Below are 17,836 nucleotides of genomic sequence, written 5' to 3'. Positions count from 1 at the left end.
CCACTTTAGGTTACATGAGACTTCCACTAAATCCTTCCATTAAATGTAGCCGACTGCTTCATTTTTCACGGGTGCCACGAGCGGCGCAATAACCCTACCTCGCACTTGCCAGCCCGCTCGCACACTTGTCACGCAGGGGCAGTGCAGCAGGGGCTGGCGGGGCGCTGAGGGGAACGGACCCCTCCGCCACAGTGGTCCGACGGGGGAGGACTCGCCTCACTGGCTGACTGACTGTGGCTGGCTGACTGGACGGACGGACGGACGGACGGATGGACGGACGGACTGATTGACGGACTAAATGGACAGACGGACGGACGGACGGACGGACGGACGGACTCACCCCCCGGCCGCCCGGCAGCCCTCATGGGCCGGGGCGGGCCGGCCCCGCCTCAGGCCGAGCCAACCCGCCCGCCGCGCGTGCGTAACGGCCGCCGCCGCCAGGATGACGTCACTCCGCCGTGCCAAGCGGGCAATGCCGGAAGTAGAGAGCGTCGCAGCCGGTGAGCGGTCGGTGCGCGTGCCGGTCGCGCTGAGGGCGGCCCGCCCCCTGGGTCCCCTTTTCGCCCCGCACCCCTCGATGTCGGTGCGTCCCGGGGCCGCGGCTCCTCGCGCACTCCCGGGCGGGAGAGCCTTAGGGCGCGCGCGGGAGCTCCGGTCAGTGCCTGAGGGCTCTGCAGGGGGGTCTGTCCGTGGGCCCAGGCCAGTGGTGTGAGGCTCAACAAGGCCAAGTGCCGGTTGTGGCCAGCAGGGCTGGGGCAGTGACTGTCCCCCTGTACGGGGCACTGGTGAGGCCCCACCTCGAGTGCTGTGTCCACTTTTGGGCCCCTCGCCACAAGACAGACGTTGAGGCAGACGTTGAGGTGCTGGAGCGTGTCCAGAGAAGGGCAACGGAGCTGGTGAGGGGTCTGGAGCACAAGTCCTGTGAGGAGCGGCTGAGGGAGCTGGGGGTGTTCAGCCTGGAGAAAAGGAGGCTGAGGGGAGACCTTCTCGCTCTCTACAACCCCCTGAAAGGAGGGGGTAGCCAGGGGGGTCGGTCTCTTCTCCCAAGGAACAGGCGATAGGACAAGAGGAAACAGCCTCAAGTTGCACTGGGGAAGGTTTAGGGTGGGTATTAGGAAAAACTTGTTCACAGAAAGGGATGTCAAACATTGGAACGGTCTGCTCAGCGAAGTGGTGGAATTGCCATCCCTGGAGGTATTTAAAAGACATGTAGACGTGGTGCTGAGGGCCATGGTTTAGTGGTGGTTTTGTCAGTGTTAATGGTCAGTCTCAATGATCTTGAAGGTCTCTTCCAGCCAAAATTATTCCATGACGCTAGGTGTGGTGCAGCTGGTCCAGAGCCAGCGTGAGGAGCGAGAGGCGGCGGCGGGCCCTGCAGTGGGACTGTGTGCTGAGGGCAGGTTGGCCCCAGGTGCCAAAGGCTGCCATTTTGTGTCACTAATGATATTGGAAATAGGGAAGATGTGGAAAGAAAATGGGCTTGATAACGGACATCAGATGAGCATAACGTCCTTCAGGCAAGAGCCAGCTTTTCTGAAAGTGCCCCTTATGTAGTGGCAGGAAATAATAATTTCATTTGTCATCTAGATAAAGAGGAGGCCTTCAAAATACTCAACTCCAGACCACAGAATAAAAAGCTTTGTAAAAAAGCTGTAGATTTTAGGGTTTATGTGAATTTGGTTTAAAACCTGTAACTTCTTCGTAGTTTTATGTGGTGTTAAACTGCTAATAATACTTTCACAACAGATTAATTATGTCTGTGAAGGGGATGACAAATATTATTAAAGGTCCCAGTGTGTTTTTCCCCTTAATATATTCCTCCATTAGATCAGTTTTAAATGTCTGCATACATATTTAAGAACAAGGGCTGTAACTTAGACTAATGATAGTGCATCTATGCTTTGGGGTTATCTTTGCTGATTATACTTGTTAAATTTCCTACCGGTCACAGAATTTAGGAGTGTCTAAAGCACATTGGTAAATGATTTCAGTTCAAGCACGTTTTTCAACTGAGCCCTCTCGAAACTCAGGGTTTGTTCTACATTTAAAGTTTTGGATGTTCCCCCCCCCCACCCCATTTTATTATATTCTTCTAGTGACAATTATTACTATTAGAGGCTGTACGTGCATTTCTGTGTGCAAGTTGTACAAAATTGTACACATTTCATCTTTTACTTCAGTATTCTAAAATTTGCTGCACAAATTCACGTTGGCTTAGTGATCTTGCATTAAGAAGGCAAGTAAGTAAATATTTACATCGAAGTACATAAAAGAATATTTTCAAAAGTGTCAATACATCAGATGTGATTGTATATGCTTCTCTATTTGCATGTGCATAGCATAGTGAGGCCACCTATTTTTATTCCTTCAGTTTTACAATAACTCTAGGTACAGTAATAATGAAAAATTGTGTAATAAGCATAAATGACTTCACAGCGAAATAAACTGTTCAATTCAAGCCAAGGTACAGTGCAACGAAAATGTAGTGCATCTATTTATATTGGTATCAGAAAATACAGCTATGCTGGGAACCTTATTTTGACTTTTCTGTATGTAAAATTCTACCATTGATCCATGTGTAAAGGTAACAGGGGTATTGTGAAGGATCAGTAACAGAGGGCTATCACATGGGATTATGTTGTTCAAACTAAAAAAGTCTTTAAAAATTAGTTAATTGAAGGAATCATTTCAAGATCGTTTGAGTTCAAATGGTTGGTTTGATAAGCATTGTGAACAAAATCTAAATTGGTGGCTGTTGATCTGGACTTAAAAAATAGTACTTACTAGCTTGGTAGATAGATGTGTTGTGATAAATAGATGTGAGCATATGTTCATATCTTTGTGAGGAGTTTTAAAACTAACATTTTAAAATCTTATTTTTAATACGTCACAAATCCTTGTTTTGCAACATGTATGCTTATGTTAGCTAGATAGTCAAAGACAGAATGGAATGCCTAACAGGAGAGGACCTTCCCTCCCTCAGGTGTATATTGGAATACTCTGTGTCACGGACTGTGTCTCTGAAACTTGCATCTTAATATGTGTAGGTATGGACATGAAGAGGAATACTAACAGTCAACAAGATTCTTGAGGGCAACATCTTTATTTGATGAATTTTCAAGAAAATAAGCAGTTGGAGCTGAATCACCTCACAGTGAAGTGAATGCTGCTGCTAACATGAGCAAGGGGACTGTTATGCCTAGTTGAAGTAGAGGCTTATGATAGCCCAGTTTAGATGTTTTACTCCTCATTCTGGGGTAGAGTCTAATATTCTGAAATTTGAAAGTGTTGTGAATTGAAGATTGTGTGTTTACAGGAATACCGTTCAGCCAATATGGAGCAATGACTCTTGGGATATTAAAAAAAAAAAAGTTCTTTCCATACCGAAAGACCTTTAGAAGAGAAGAGCTGTAAGAAAATAATCTAGACTTATACATCACATTGATTTTTAATGGCTAGTGCAACTATTAAGGAAGTTCTATTTCCAGCTTTTCCCTTCACTGGCTGCAAGACTTTTCTTGGTTTTAGTTTCCCTTTCCTAGCTTTACTTGTTAGTTTGTAAATGCTTTATGAGTGTTCAACTCTCACCACAGGCTGAGAGTAAGGACCTAGCTAAATAAAATGTTAGTTTGAATTTTAAATGCCTTCAGAACTTAAATAGTACTAGTAGGCTTTTAGACAGATATCTAGATAACAGAAGGAATGCAGATACAGGGTTTAGCATTTTGTTATTTTTATCTGTGGCAGCACAATACAACTCAGAAGTTCAGATGTTGTATCCTAAGAAACTGCACAAATTATGGAATGTCTGTCAGGAAATCAGATCCTTCTAGGTAGCTTGTCCAAACAGAACATATACTTGCCTTCCATAATTTTACATACAAGGCATTGGAAGGACTTTGCTTGGACTGAAAGGACCTCTGATCAAGGATTTTAAAAGTTGGAGTGAGTTAGGCATTCAGAGGAGTAAGGCTTTCTACTCTTTAACCCAATAAAACGTGTTAAAAAGAAGCTTTTAGTAGTCATGAGTAATATGGTGAGCTGAGCATATACTTATCTGGCATATCTGCTTTTACAGAATTCTGTTTGACAGCCATCATTAACTAAAATCATGGCAACTGTCAGTACTGAGGTGCACCATCCTGTAGATCCTGGAATCTCAAAGCTGCAGTTTGCTCCCTTCAGTAGTGCCTTGGATGCAGGATTCTGGCACGAACTAACTCAGAAGAAACTCAATGAGTACCGATTGGATGAGACCCCAAAAGTTATCAAAGGATACTACTACAATGGTAGGTAGAAACCGAACATCTTGCATAGTAGTTTGGGTTTCTTCTGTCATTCCTCTTAATTACTTGTGTAAGGTTAGGTTTTTGCTGAAACGTTAGAAAATGTGTTTGGGTGAGCTGTGAATTCTGGTGTGTCTGTGGGTAATTTATAACTTGCATTAACAAAAAGAGGGAAATTAGTTTATGTATTTCAGTTTAAAAGAAGCATGTTGCTGCTTTTTGTCCAGGTGATCCTTTGGGTTTGCCAGCTCGATTGACACTGGAGTTTAGTGCCTTTGATATGTAAGTACGTACTGTGGTTTACCTTAATTCATATGTGAAGACACTTTCGTTGCATAATAGTAATGCTTTGATATATAATATTCCTTGGACAAATTCCACATGAAAATAAATAGACGTTTTCATGAACTTTATAACAGTAGAGAGACTGCTTTGAGGCACAAACATTAACTCCCTGTGTCTGAAGTAGTATATTTATTTGAAGTGCCAAGTTTAAAATAATGCTGGTAAGTCTCAAATTCACTCACTGTTTGTATATATGTTTATTTATAGAATACCGGGGGGTTTTCCTTATTTCTTCAGCTCTTTTGCATAAAGGAGGATATTTAAGTCATCTGACTTCTTTTCAAATTTTTCCTTATATCTTTATTTACTGAGGATTCATCTTTAGAATTAGGATCTCAAAATAGCTTTTACAATCTCTAGTTGTTACATTGTAGTATCTTCCAAAGTATTTAACCCTTATGATGAGAATTTTGTACTTTTGCTTCTACCCACAAAGTGAACAGTAAACCAAAGCTGCTCAGTGTACACAGCAAAAATGAGATGAGAGGGGAAATAAGTTTTCCACGTGGTTTTCATTTCCAGCAAATGCCTAAGTTAGTATAACTAACATAGGAACAGATGTCTTCATAGTCATTGTCTTGTTTGTTTTAAATTGGTGGATTATAAAGTTGTAAATCACAGAAGTGACTTTCTCTGCCTTGCTTGGTCAGGATCTTAGGATCCTAGTGCAGCTTTGTGCGTTTTGAGATAATTTCTTAGCACATATTGTTCCATTAATTCTTATGTAGGAACTTTTAGGTACGATACTGAAAGCATATGCAACAAAATGCAATTGGAAGAAAGCTATGATATTTGGGACAGGAATTTCAGCTTAGGAAAAAATAGATGGTACCATGTTATTTGATCTCTCAAGTGTTATGACAAAAATAAAATTACGAAAGATCCATTTATGCAGTGTTTAATTATTCCTTCTACTGTAGTAATTTTCTGTGCTTTAGGTAGACAGTTTAGATGATCATGAAGAGTTCCCTTTTAGCATTAAAAATTTTTGGAACTACATCATGTGTATTTATTATGTAACTTAAACATTTGCTGTATTTTGAGTTCTAGCAGTGGCCAGAAATGTATCAATTTGAGAGAAGAATGTTAAAGGAGTCAAGGAAATCGATCAGATCTATAAATTAGGGAAATAGTGTAGTTTTTTACCTAGTTTACGTTCATAAAGGGGGAAAAAATACATACTGTTGCTTACAAAGAGCAGCTTCTTCAGATGATGATGTTAGAAACTATAAAAGCTACTTAGTGTTTTGTCTGGTTTAGGCTTCTGTTTGGATGTCTTTTAAACGTAAAAATTTGACTGAATAACTCTTTATGTGAATGAAATATTGATATCTAAAGTTAAGTCGTAATTTTTTCTTAGTGAAAATCACATTTGTCATGCATAGTTTATAATTGAACAGAATTTTAAAATCTTCAATCTATGATGTAATGCCACCTTGCTAGATATAAGAGAGATGCCTGATGTATTTTTGAAGTCATAATATAGATGTGTATTAGCACAGGTTCTTATATCAATCCATGTCCAATAAAGCGTTATGATCATAAAAACATTTTAGTTAGAACTGTCATTAACTTTTATTACTGTGCCTCATCATTTGGCAATTTCAGAGCAACCTTACACCATAGGATAGTTACTGCTACTACTGCTAATCATGTTAAAGATGTTAGTATCCAGTTCCCAGAGGTTTCTTTCTTTTATTCAGGAATGCTTCAATACCAGCACGTTGCTGTCCTGCTTTCGGAACATTGTATAATACCAACACTTTTGAGACTTTCAAGTCCTGTGATAAGAAATCACTTCTGGAAAAAGAAGCAAATGAGGTAAGATTAAAAATCAAATCAGCTGGTAGAGAGAAAGTGTTTCAAAATAGCCAGTGAAGTGCTTTATAGTCTCTGCCCCAAATATTGGAGATACTGTCCATACTCACCCATATAGTAGCCTCAGGATTTAACTTAATCTGGAGGGAATGGAATAGAATATTTCAGTTGGGAGGGACGTACCCTGATCTGTGAGCCTGATCTGTGAGCTAATGCTCCTCTTGTTCCCCAGCTTCCATTATTTTTTGTGTTAGTGCGTGTCTTACCTTTAGAATCCTTTAAGCATAGATCATAGCATGGATGAGATCAGTTAGGAAAAGATCACAGTGGATTACTGGGAATGTGAATTTCAGTACTTCTAAGGTAGCTGGGAGAATTAAAGATTTCTGCAACTGTTCTTATACTACCTTGGTATTTTGTTTCTCTGCCCTTTCTCTTTCTTCTTGTCCTCACAATCAATGACAGATATGGGAAGCAATAAAATCTGGAGCTGCTCTTGAAAACCCTATGCTCTTGAACAGGTTCCTGTTGCTGACATTCGCAGTGAGTAACGATAATGTGTCTCATACTTAGAGCATTGTAGTGGAAATGATGTAGTAGTTCCTTTTTAGGAGGAATACTTTATTAGAATATTAATGTGATCAGGATCATTCTCGGACATCTTAAAATGTCTGAAAACATTTTAAAAAAATAAGCCATTCTCATGTACAGATACAAAATATTTTAGGATGTATTCTTTAAAAAATGCTGGTGCCATCTCATATTCTTTTTTACAAATGGCCTTATAGATATCGGTAACAGTAAAGCAACTGTTTCATGTTTAACAAATCAAATGTTTTAATAAATAATGCTCCAGCTAACAAAAACTGAAGTATTGTACACACATTGTCTGTTTAAATCTTAAATAAAAACACAGAGAAGGGGGAGACTTCTAGTATTTTTTGATCATTTTCTAAAATTATGACACAGTGCCTTGTGAAGTAGAGAACTAAGTTTAGTATCATCAACAATCAAGTATGATTAGTATTCCAAACAGCAATTTACTTTTATTTATCTATTTTATTTATATTTTATTTCTATTTATTATTTATTAGCTAATTTCACAATTTATTTTTTTCCTAGGATTTAAAAAAGTACCATTTCTATTACTGGTTTTGCTACCCAGCTCTCTGCTTCCCTGATGGAATACATATAATTCAGAAACCAGTGTGTCTTGGTGACAGATTCCCATTAAATCAGGTATTCAAAATATTAAATGTTATGAAGTCTGTAGCACTAAGCAGTTCTGTGGGCTATAAAACGTAATATTTTTGTTAGCACATACTGAATTAATTTCAGACTCTTAATTTCTTTTAAAATCTTCACTTTTCGTATATCCATGTGGGTTTTTTGTTGACTTCTTTCTTGTTATTGTATAAAATTTCTCATCTTAACATCATTTCAGCTTTTTTCATTTAGATGTGGATGTGGCTGACAATTCTTGATGAGGCAGTTAATGTTCATGTTAATTTTTAGATACAGCTTGTTGAATATATAGTTATGTTTTTGAAACTCACTATATTTTTAAGAATCCTGGGAGAGCTAAGTCGTTATAAATTACAAAATTGTTAATAAAATGTATGATTGGGCAAGAAAAAGAACTAGATAGGGAAGATTTTTTTTTAGGAGAAGAATTAACAATTTTTTGTATTTTCTTTCATATAACAATGCAAAAGGATGAAAAAAATCAATTTGCCCACATGTGCCTTTTTGCTTTGACAGAAGTTAATGCAAAACCTTGAATGGCTTTTTAATAGCATGAGAAAGATTTTGGGTTTTTTCAGTGAAAAATGCTTAGTTTCCTTCTTCTCAGAAGACCCTCGTTAGTTCTGTAGTAATAAATAGTGTAAAAATACCTGTCATGATCCAAATTAAAATTTGCATCGACAAATGCTTTTTTAACAACTGAATTTTTGATCTCAGTTGTGGTCATAATGGGCTTTAAAACTTCAGAATATGCTATATTCTAAGATCATTTGAGTGAGCTAACCTTTCCAGATGCTCAAACACTTTCTGTGATTCTGTATAAGATTGTTAAAACTGTTGCTTACAGTTGTGTTTTTGCTTTTAGATTCAAGCACTTCAGAAAGCATATGATGAACTTTGCCAGAAAGAGGGGGTTACAGCATTGCCTTATTTTTTAATCAAGTATCATGACAATTCTGTTGTGATATCTCTACTGAAAAAATGGGATGACTTCTTCCGAGACCAAGGGGGAAAGGTAATGAGAATTTTATGTCTTTTTATAACCCGCAAATGTTTACTTTACAAATGGTTTGAAAAGTGTCTATAATATTGAGCTGGGCACAATGTTCGCCAATGAATAGACTGGGTAGATAGCTAAAAACCAGCAGCTTGGATTGATTTTTTTGTGGTAAGTGTCTCTAGTTCATATGCAAAAACCCAGTTACATCAGATTAACAAAGCTCTTTGTGCTCGGTCTCCCTCATTATCAAAACAGAAACAGAGTCAGTTTATGAAAGAGTTAGCACAACAATTTAAGTTTTCCAGCCACTTTACCTACAACGCTATAATAAGGCAAAGCATCTCTTTTATTGTTTGTGTACTAAAAATTGGTACTAATCTATTTTATGTATTTGTTGTGGTAACAGTAATCAGGGAATACTATATGGGAGTTTTCAACTTTCAGCTTGTGTATTGCCATGTGTACATGTTATAACATGAGAGTTTTGGATTAAAATTGCGGGGAATCTATACAAAGAATATTCAAGGTAAATGCTGTGCAATTTTGGAAGATAGATGGGTTTTGCACCAGAAGAGGCTGGGATATTTCTTCTTGATAAACGCAGGGATGGTGCACGTCCTTTGATTGTGAAATGAGTACTGTGCATTGCTTTCAGTCAGCGAAGAATTATAATGATACATGAAGCAGATGTCATCACAGCAAGAGTTGACTGGCTTGGTTGGCTTGTCTTTACATTGAATTCCATTTTGGATCATGTTGCTCAGCTGCTGAACTTTTCTAGGCCTTTCTGAATGCTTTGCTGTCTTTATTTTTGGTGAACTTCAAACATTTTTTTATCTTGCATGTCACTGAAGTGTTAGGAAACAAAACTCGATGAGTTATGGTGAAGAGCTAGTAAGTGCAAAAAAGGCATTTCTTCTTAAGCAGGTCTTGTCACACCTTATAAAAGCTAGTTTATGAAAGTGAATCAGCTTACTAAGGGGTCTTATACCTGCTGCGTCAGCAGCTGCAAAGCAGCAGCAGAGTATGGTTGGGAGGAGGGATGGGGAGTGGGCCCCTGCTCTAGGGACACCTCACTGGTGCAGTGGAGTCAAGACCAGTCACTCTAAGGCCATCTATAGGCAAACAAGCAGGAGGGAAGAGCTACGTAGATGTGGCAGGCACAGGTGTCACTAGTGATGGCCGAGTTCAGATTTTCAGCATATCTAAAGGTAGGCAGTGGCATCTTTCTAATCTCTGGATGTGTTTTGGTTCTGCATTGACAAGCACGGTATTACATTGCTTGAACATGAGACAGAATGTTCAGTTCCTTTATTTAGATCCCATCTTGAAGGTTGGCTTTACGAGTGATTTTTATGCCTTTTTTCTTTTGACTTGACATCTTGCTGGCCAGTCCCTTTTCAGTTTTTGATCATCCCAAAATCAATACAGAATTTTGAGAGCAAGGCGTCAGTTGTTGGGCTTCTCCCATAATGCTGTGTTTAAGGAAGATGCACATACTGTAGTGAAAAGTGAATGTCCATAAAGCAGCTAAACTGAACAAATCTCAAAGCTGTGGCAAACGCTTGACTGAAATCTAGTGCAACAATGTATTAAACATTTGTAAATCTATAAAATATGTGTGTAGGCCTTCTCTGTTCAGCAGTTTTAAATTAAAAATGCCAGGTAACTTTTACTGTAAAATGAATATCTGTATGGATAGATGACTTCTCATTTTCTCATTAGAGCAATTTTTTTTGCAGGTGACATTTGGAGTTTATGATCCATGTAACTTATCCCACTATCCAGGATGGCCACTGAGAAATTTCCTGATCCTGGCAGCCCACAAATGGTATATATTTTATTCTTTCCCACAAAGATTACTTATTGGCTCTTATCAAATGAGGCATTTTCCCTCCCATGGCACTTGACTCATATCACCCACCTGAGATTTAACTTTTAACCTTGATATGACTCAACTTCAATGATTCTGATTTTGCATGTTATTCTGTTTTTTTACTTGTGTCAGTCACAAGTTCCTGTTATTCCCAATCCTCACATGCATGCATGTACCTGGAAAAACACGCTTCAGACCCTGCCAAATACCCTCCAGCTGTTTCAAATCTTGTTTAAACTATTCTGTGATTTTATATAGAATCGTAGAATGCTTTGGGTTGGAAGGGACCTTAAAGATCATCTAGTTCTAAGCCCCCTGCCCTGGGCAGGGACACCTCCCACCAGACCAGGCTGCTCAAAGCCTCACCCAGCCTGGTCTTGAACACTTCCAGGGATGGAGCATCCACAACCTGGAGCATGCCACATCCCTGGGCAACCTGTTCCACCGCCTCACCACCTTCACAAGAATTTCTTGCTAATATCCTGTCTAAATCTCCTCTCTTTCAGTTTGAAACGGTTACCCCTCGTCCTGTCATTTCACTCCCTGATCAAGAGTCCCTTTCATCCTTCCTGTAGGCCCCCTTTAGGTACTGGAAGGCTGCCATAAGGTCTCCCCAGAGACTTCTCCAGGCTGAACAGCCCCAACTCCCTCAGTCTGTCCTCATAGCAGAGGTGCTCCAGCCCTCTGATCATCTTCATGGGCCTCCGCTGGACCCGTTCCAACAGGTCCATGTGCTTCTTGTGCTGAGCACTCCAGAGCCAAGTAATAGTAAACCTAAGTTTTGAAAATCGGATACTTGTAGGTTGTCTTGTGTACCTTCTAGTATTTTTTGTTGGGCAGAAGTTGGGAAGACAGAACATAGTTTTCACTCTATTTGAAAAAAAGTATCATTTCAAGTGTCATAAACTTGTTTTAGTGTAAGAAAAGTGTTATTAAGTTGCATTTTCATAATTTTGACTTTTACATTTTATTACAAAACACACAGCAGGGAGAAGAAATGCTAATTTAGGTATGGTGTTTTCTGGGCTGTGAGCTGAGCTGTAGCATAGAATGATGTGTACGTGCCCAGAGAGCTTTACATATTCTGAGATTCAGAGGCTTTTAGGAACTAAAGTTCTAATTGTTTGATTTGGGGTTTTGAATCATAAGGAGGAAAAATGATGCTATATCGAGAACTAGGAGGATCTTGCTTGTGCCATGGCAAGTACATCATGTCACCTGATGTGTGCTCTAGTGCTTCCCTGCTTTTTATTCATCTGAATCGCATTCTGTCCTGCAGCACTGTATAAATGACAGAGGACGGGCTGACAGTGTCATTTCTTAGAGCTGTTTCACAACAAACTAGTCATTTTCACATACTAAGCAATTGTCTTTCATTGTACCTGATAAGAACAACCGTGTTGCAGTACTAACAGAAAAAGCCTTATTCAGAATCTGCAAGAGACTAAACCTGTGTGAAATAGTGTTTAAAAGAAGTCTCTTTCCTATTAAAGAAGTCGCATGTCTCTATTTATTTATCTTTTTTGAAATGGCAGGGGCAGCATTCTCCAGTCAGTTGAAGTGCTCTGCTTCAGAGATAGGACCATGCAAGGGGTGAGAGACATAACGCACAGCATTATCTTTGAAATAAAACTTCCAGAGAAACCCCTTGGCCCAGGTAATCCATTAAAAAAAAAATTCCTTCCCTTTTTTTTTTTTTTCCCCTCCCTCCTCACTCACTGTGAAGGTGGAAAAAATAAATTAATACTGCTAAATCATTGCTTACACTAAGTTATTTCAAATGAATTTTAAATTGTTTAAATTTCTGTTAAATGTTTGTCGAGGAAATGGTTCCTTCTTCAAAAAAGAAAGAAGAGAGCGTGTTCTTTATTTTTTTGCCTCCTTCACTTGTGTTTCCAATTTAAAAAAAAAAAAATAATCCTCCTGGTGTCGCATGAAACATAAACCCCAGACAATTAGCAATTAGTCTCTTTTTTTTTTCCTGTTAAATTTTTACGCAGTCCCTCAGCTAGAAGAAAGGCATGATAGTGAATTTATGTGATGCAAACTGTCTGTATATTTCTAAAATGGTAGAAGCTTGCTACGGAGTGGAATTGTTTCTTCAATCCTATAGCAAAGTAGGCAGATGTATTTTAAAGCAATAAACTTGTAATGTTTGAACATAAACTGAGGCTTAATTTCTGCGTACAGAACGGTATCACAAAATTTCTCTACCTCATCCAAGAAGTTCTTGAATGCTTTACATGTAATTGTTGTGAATTGTTTAGTTATTATATAATTCAGATATATAATTCTCTACTGAATTTACAGATGGGGTCTAGGGAACATGAGGAGACGATTGAACTTGGGAAAATTTACTGAGTTCTGAATTATGAATTTACTGATTTCTAAACATAGCAGTTTGACATTAAAGATCCGGAGGCTTGGTGAGGAATAATGCACTCTCTGTCCTAGGTTTGAAGCAAGCTGAACATCAGACACCTGAGAGTAAAGCATTTCTCCAAGAAGCCGTGCTTTCAGTTGATGTAAACCAGCAAAATATGTACAGCCAATGTATACTAGGTTGTTAAGATACAGATTATTTACTTACGGGTTTAGGATTTGTTTTTTTCCAACAAGGTTAAATCCAGCAACGTTTCTTTTTTCTATTCTGTGATGTTAAGGCTTTCATTCTTTCTTTCCTTCTTCCTTTTTTTTTTTTCTTTCTTGTAATTGGACAATCTTGTAAACAGATTGTCCAAAAGCTGTTGGATGGGAGAAAAACCAAAAGGGAGGCATGGGCCCAAGGATGGTGAATCTCAGTGAATGCATGGATCCAAAAAGGTTTGTTTATCATCTTTTAAATTTCTATAGTTTTCTTTACTTGGGCTAAAGCCATAACGAGTTGAAATGTGAAATGCAAGGACTATCTGTCTCTGTTAGGTAAGAATATACAGTAACACATACACTGTATATACTTTGGACAGTCCTGTTGGAGGTAAGGATCTTTAATAGAGCAGAGGACGCTGCGTGCAGCAGAAGTGTTTGCAATTTTTGACTCCAGCTTAAAATTTCAAATTATATTTAAAACTGAGTGGAATGTAGGCCATAGTGTTACAGACCTGTGTTTTTCATTCAATTCTATAACGTGCAAGTTGTTAAATATAATGAAAATAGGCAAGCATGGAGAAAAATTCAGCCTTTTGAAATTATTAGGGTCTAATAGGAAAGAGCTTAGGAAACATGAGCTTAGTAATTTTTATTGTTCTGCACATAATGTATGGGCAATAGATTGAAAACAGTGTAATTACATGGCCTCATCTGCTTTCACTGACTACATGTGTGTTCTTGACTCTGCAACACTGTAGGAGTGTGGTGTTGATCTAATTATGATTTAGGTTAACGTATTTTACGTGTCAAGCTAAGCCTTTTTTGTCATGCAGTTCTGGTAATTGAGAGTATGTTCACAGGCTTCAGAGAAGGGTCATCTGAGGGCTCTTAATTCTTTAAGTGAATGTAACCTGACCTTCTTTACTTGTATGTGCGCTAACCTCTGTTGATTCCCTCAGAGACTGTTGGTAATATGCCAGCCTTGGCAATTGTGGTCTTAAATCCTTGTTGAACAAATAATTTAGTGGATACTGCAAAAATTACGTTTATGCATTATAAGGGAATGAAACTGTCAGGAATCTGAGAACTTACATGCGTATCTGATTTGAAGACAAGAAAGGCAAAAGAATTCTAAGGAGATGTATGAGAGTGAGTAGAAGGATAAGCATTACCATTCTGTGTGAAGTGATATACTCCTTTGGAAAGAGGAAGCAGGAGAGTGAATGAGATAGTCATGCTCTGGATGGATTTTTTTTTTTCCTTCTGACATTGCACTGTGCCAATTATTATTCTATGGATTATTTGTTATGACCTGACTTGATGAGAGTTTTACCACCTTGTGCTCTGATGAATACAAAAATCTGACAATAGGTCGAGCATGGATTTCCTTCCTCGTTTTCCTTCTAAAACTTCCACAAAGAACTGACTTCATGCCTTCGAAGGCAAGTGTAATATTTCACATTGACGACAGATGTAACTGGATGCAGGAAACCAGTTTTTTCCAATCTTCTTGCTATGCACAAGGTGGAAGTATTATTAGGTGGAAGTATGCTTGGGAATCTTTGTTTTTCGTATTACCTGTATCTTGAATTGTTGAATTATCTCTCTCCTTAAATAAGAAAAAAAAAAGTAGTATTGAACTTCTTCAGTTCAAATAAAAGTAATTGCTTTGTTGGAGAAATACAAGAACATTCAGAAATGTGTTGCTATCTATTTCATGGTATAGGTTAGCAGAATCATCAGTGGATCTTAATTTGAAATTGATGTGCTGGCGGCTGGTGCCTACTCTTGATCTGGAAAAAATTGTGTCTGCCAAGTGTCTGCTGCTGGGAGCTGGTACACTGGGTTGTAGTGTTGCAAGGACCTTGATGGTAAGTCCTGAGTTAATCTTAAAAATAACATGCTGTTTCTGATAAATCCTATTGATTTTTTTTTTTGAGCTGTATTCCTCTGTATTCATGTACAAATAATACATATTAGTTGATGTTATAAATTTCAGGGAAGAGGTAAGATTTATAGCCAATGGAAATAACTTGAAGTTATTGTTCTGCTAATACTATATATAGATCTATATATACACGCTATATAATATAAATTCCGCTAATACTAGAACAGCAGGTAGTAAGAGAACCTTAGCAGAATAGTAATTTATTTTGAATTTGACTTAAAAAAGATTGAACAAGAAATTCTGGAACAAATTATCAAGCTAATATGATCAAATTTGCAGTGAAGCACTTGAAGTAATGAACTGTGCTGATATTTACTTTCAGGGCTGTTTACCATATCCCACTGAATTCAGTAGGATTTTGAGGGATTACTGCTAAATGATATATTTGGAGAGACCAAACTTTCTGTGCTCCTAATTCAGTCCAAGTGCAAGGTTGTTGCTGTGAATAGCTTCAAAAGCTTTTGTAGCTTGATCTTTCTAGAAAAATTGGACAAAGCTCTTCTTGAGTTTCTGGCACTACCCAAAAGTATAGGGCTAAGCCCATTGTACTTATTATTTAAATTACTTTGTTATTTAGGGTTGGGGAGTCAGGAAGATTACGTTTGTGGACAATGCGAAGATCTCCTACTCCAACCCAGTACGACAGCCACTCTATGAGTTCGAAGACTGTCTTAGTGGTGGGAAGCCTAAAGCACTCGCAGCAGCAGACAGGCTGCAGAAAATCTTCCCAGGAGTGGTAAGATCAGTATTTAAAATGTGTTAATATGTTTCTTGGACGAGAGTTCCTTGGAAGAGAATGACTTTAAATAACTATTCCAAGTTCTAGTAATTAAGCATTATTATGAGTGGAAAAAATACTACCCAGGTGTTACATTGGTTACTGACAAATCTATAATCATTTTACCCCAAGTACTCCATAGCTGTTAAACTTTATTGAGACAATAAATATTTGTAATAATGAAATATACTTAAGGATCATCTGAATCATCTTGTAGCTCATTGATGGTGAAGTAAATTTTTTTCCAGTCTACTATGTCCTAAGGAACTTTCAGTAATGGCTGCTTTTAATACTGTGTTTTCCCACTCTGCTTTTAAATGTGAGTTTAGACACAGGAGTTGTCTATTACGGGAGCAGTGGGTCTTGAAGGCAGTAATAAATATATTGTTGAGATTTCCTACTATGTTTTATACCCAAAATTTGCAATCTAATTTATTTTCTACGCGAGAAGCAAATACTTAATCTTTAACTGGTTATGCTGCTGTTGGAGTTAAATGACCTAATGTTCTCAAGATGGCTGGAGATGGACATTTCACTCTACGAATGATCAGTAGTGTGGAACAAGTAAAAGAAAAACTTTTACTTTTAAAACTGAAAGTTGTTTTTTCTGTTGGTTTTGGCCAGAATAACTTAGCAGCAGCAAGTATTGATTAGAAACTTGCTTTGCATAGAAGTGTAATATGCAGTACTAAGATGATGTCAGAGAAATTTGTTGTCTGCTTTTGTTTTCTTCAAGAACTAAGCAAACTGAATCAGATCCAAAAAAAGGGAAGTAGTTCGTAGCAGCCCGGAGAAGATACCAGTGTTGGCCTTTGACCAAAGTACTCCTCTTTTGGGGAGCCTGATGGTAACAACTTACTGTCAGAATGAAGTAGTTGAAAGGGAACAAAAGACAGGAATGAATTTTTATGTTATTTGAGAAGCTTTATGATGAAAGGCCCACCAATGGCAGCCTTTATCCTTGTTGACTCTAGGGACGTGTATCACATGAACATTATTCAGTGCACATGTTCAAACACACCTACTTTTCAATGCTAAAAACAAAAAAGTAGATTGAAAAAAGCCCAATTTACAAATATTTGCAGTTCTCTTAGTTTCATCCTTCGTTTGAGAGAAGAATTGATATGCCCTATAATTTCAGAATACACATGCTCTCAGCTTGCTCTATCATAAAGAAAATTTTCTTATACTCATTTGGCATGTGGTAGAAGTCACTCAACTGTTTATAGTTTTTGCTTTGGAATTGAGACTGTCTTAGAATTAGTAGCTATAGTTACCAGAGCTCAGCTGGCAAACAGTATCTTAACCACTGTAATAAGAATGAGTGATGTATACTTATTATGCAATTCTGTATTTGAAATGCCACTGACTATGTTACTAGTCGTAATATTGAGAGTTATGAACAGTGGAATATGTATCTGTTGTGTTGCTGATGATCAGGGCTGTGAACAAGCTTTACAGAAGATCGTTTCCAAATGTTTTTAGGTTCACTTAGTTTGACCCAAGGATTGCTCTGTGATTTTGTTTTGTTTTTATCTGTGTTGATCCTATTATTGTTGTTATTTCTGAAATCAGTATTGGGACTAAGCGGTAATTCAGTGAGTATTCGAATATTGAACAATGATCCCCAGGGTGAAAAATTGCTAAACATTTCACTTTCAGAACTTTTGATAAGTAAATCAGAAGAGACTGCCTGAAAGTTCCTAGAATTTTATTTAACCTTGCTGCGCTATAGTGTTATTGTTACTTGGTGATATTCATTTAGTTATAGAAATATTAAATAGTAGAACAAGTACAGAAAAGAAAGCATCTGTGGGGTGTCACATAGAGTACCAACGTTATGCCAACTAGGATTAGTGTCGCATGATATTTTGTTTTTTAAACTTGAGAAAATGAAATTAGGAATATTAAGAAAGAATGAGTAGTTTAATTAGAAGAAGTCAAAGCTGTT

At 38.0% G+C, this 17,836-nt stretch overlaps 1 protein-coding gene across 4 annotated transcripts in view; it reads left to right on the top strand.

Moving 5' to 3' along the window:
- Positions 1-344: 344 nt before the first annotated feature.
- ATG7 (autophagy related 7) overlaps positions 345-17,836 on the top strand; it is a 107,789-nt gene continuing 90,297 nt past the window's right edge. The window contains exons 1-12 of one of the 4 annotated variants that reach the window (XM_063348041.1): positions 345-500; positions 4,079-4,289; positions 4,514-4,568; positions 6,335-6,452; positions 6,915-6,992; positions 7,572-7,688; positions 8,560-8,709; positions 10,437-10,525; positions 12,106-12,227; positions 13,303-13,393; positions 14,886-15,030; positions 15,685-15,843. In XM_063348041.1, the coding sequence (XP_063204111.1) occupies positions 4,112-4,289; positions 4,514-4,568; positions 6,335-6,452; positions 6,915-6,992; positions 7,572-7,688; positions 8,560-8,709; positions 10,437-10,525; positions 12,106-12,227; positions 13,303-13,393; positions 14,886-15,030; positions 15,685-15,843 (1,302 nt within the window). In that variant the 5' untranslated portion in view covers positions 345-500; positions 4,079-4,111. Of the gene's footprint in view, positions 655-2,980; positions 3,048-4,078; positions 4,290-4,513; positions 4,569-6,334; positions 6,453-6,914; positions 6,993-7,571; positions 7,689-8,559; positions 8,710-10,436; positions 10,526-12,105; positions 12,228-13,302; positions 13,394-14,885; positions 15,031-15,684; positions 15,844-17,836 lie in introns of those variants that run through there. The other 3 variants (XM_063348043.1, XM_063348042.1, XM_063348044.1) reach the window with 3 other exon arrangements.

This window comes from Chroicocephalus ridibundus, chromosome 10 (genome assembly GCF_963924245.1).
Source record: "Chroicocephalus ridibundus chromosome 10, bChrRid1.1, whole genome shotgun sequence".
NCBI lineage: Eukaryota > Metazoa > Chordata > Aves > Charadriiformes > Laridae > Chroicocephalus > Chroicocephalus ridibundus.
This window is presented reverse-complemented; position numbering and strand designations above follow the sequence as displayed.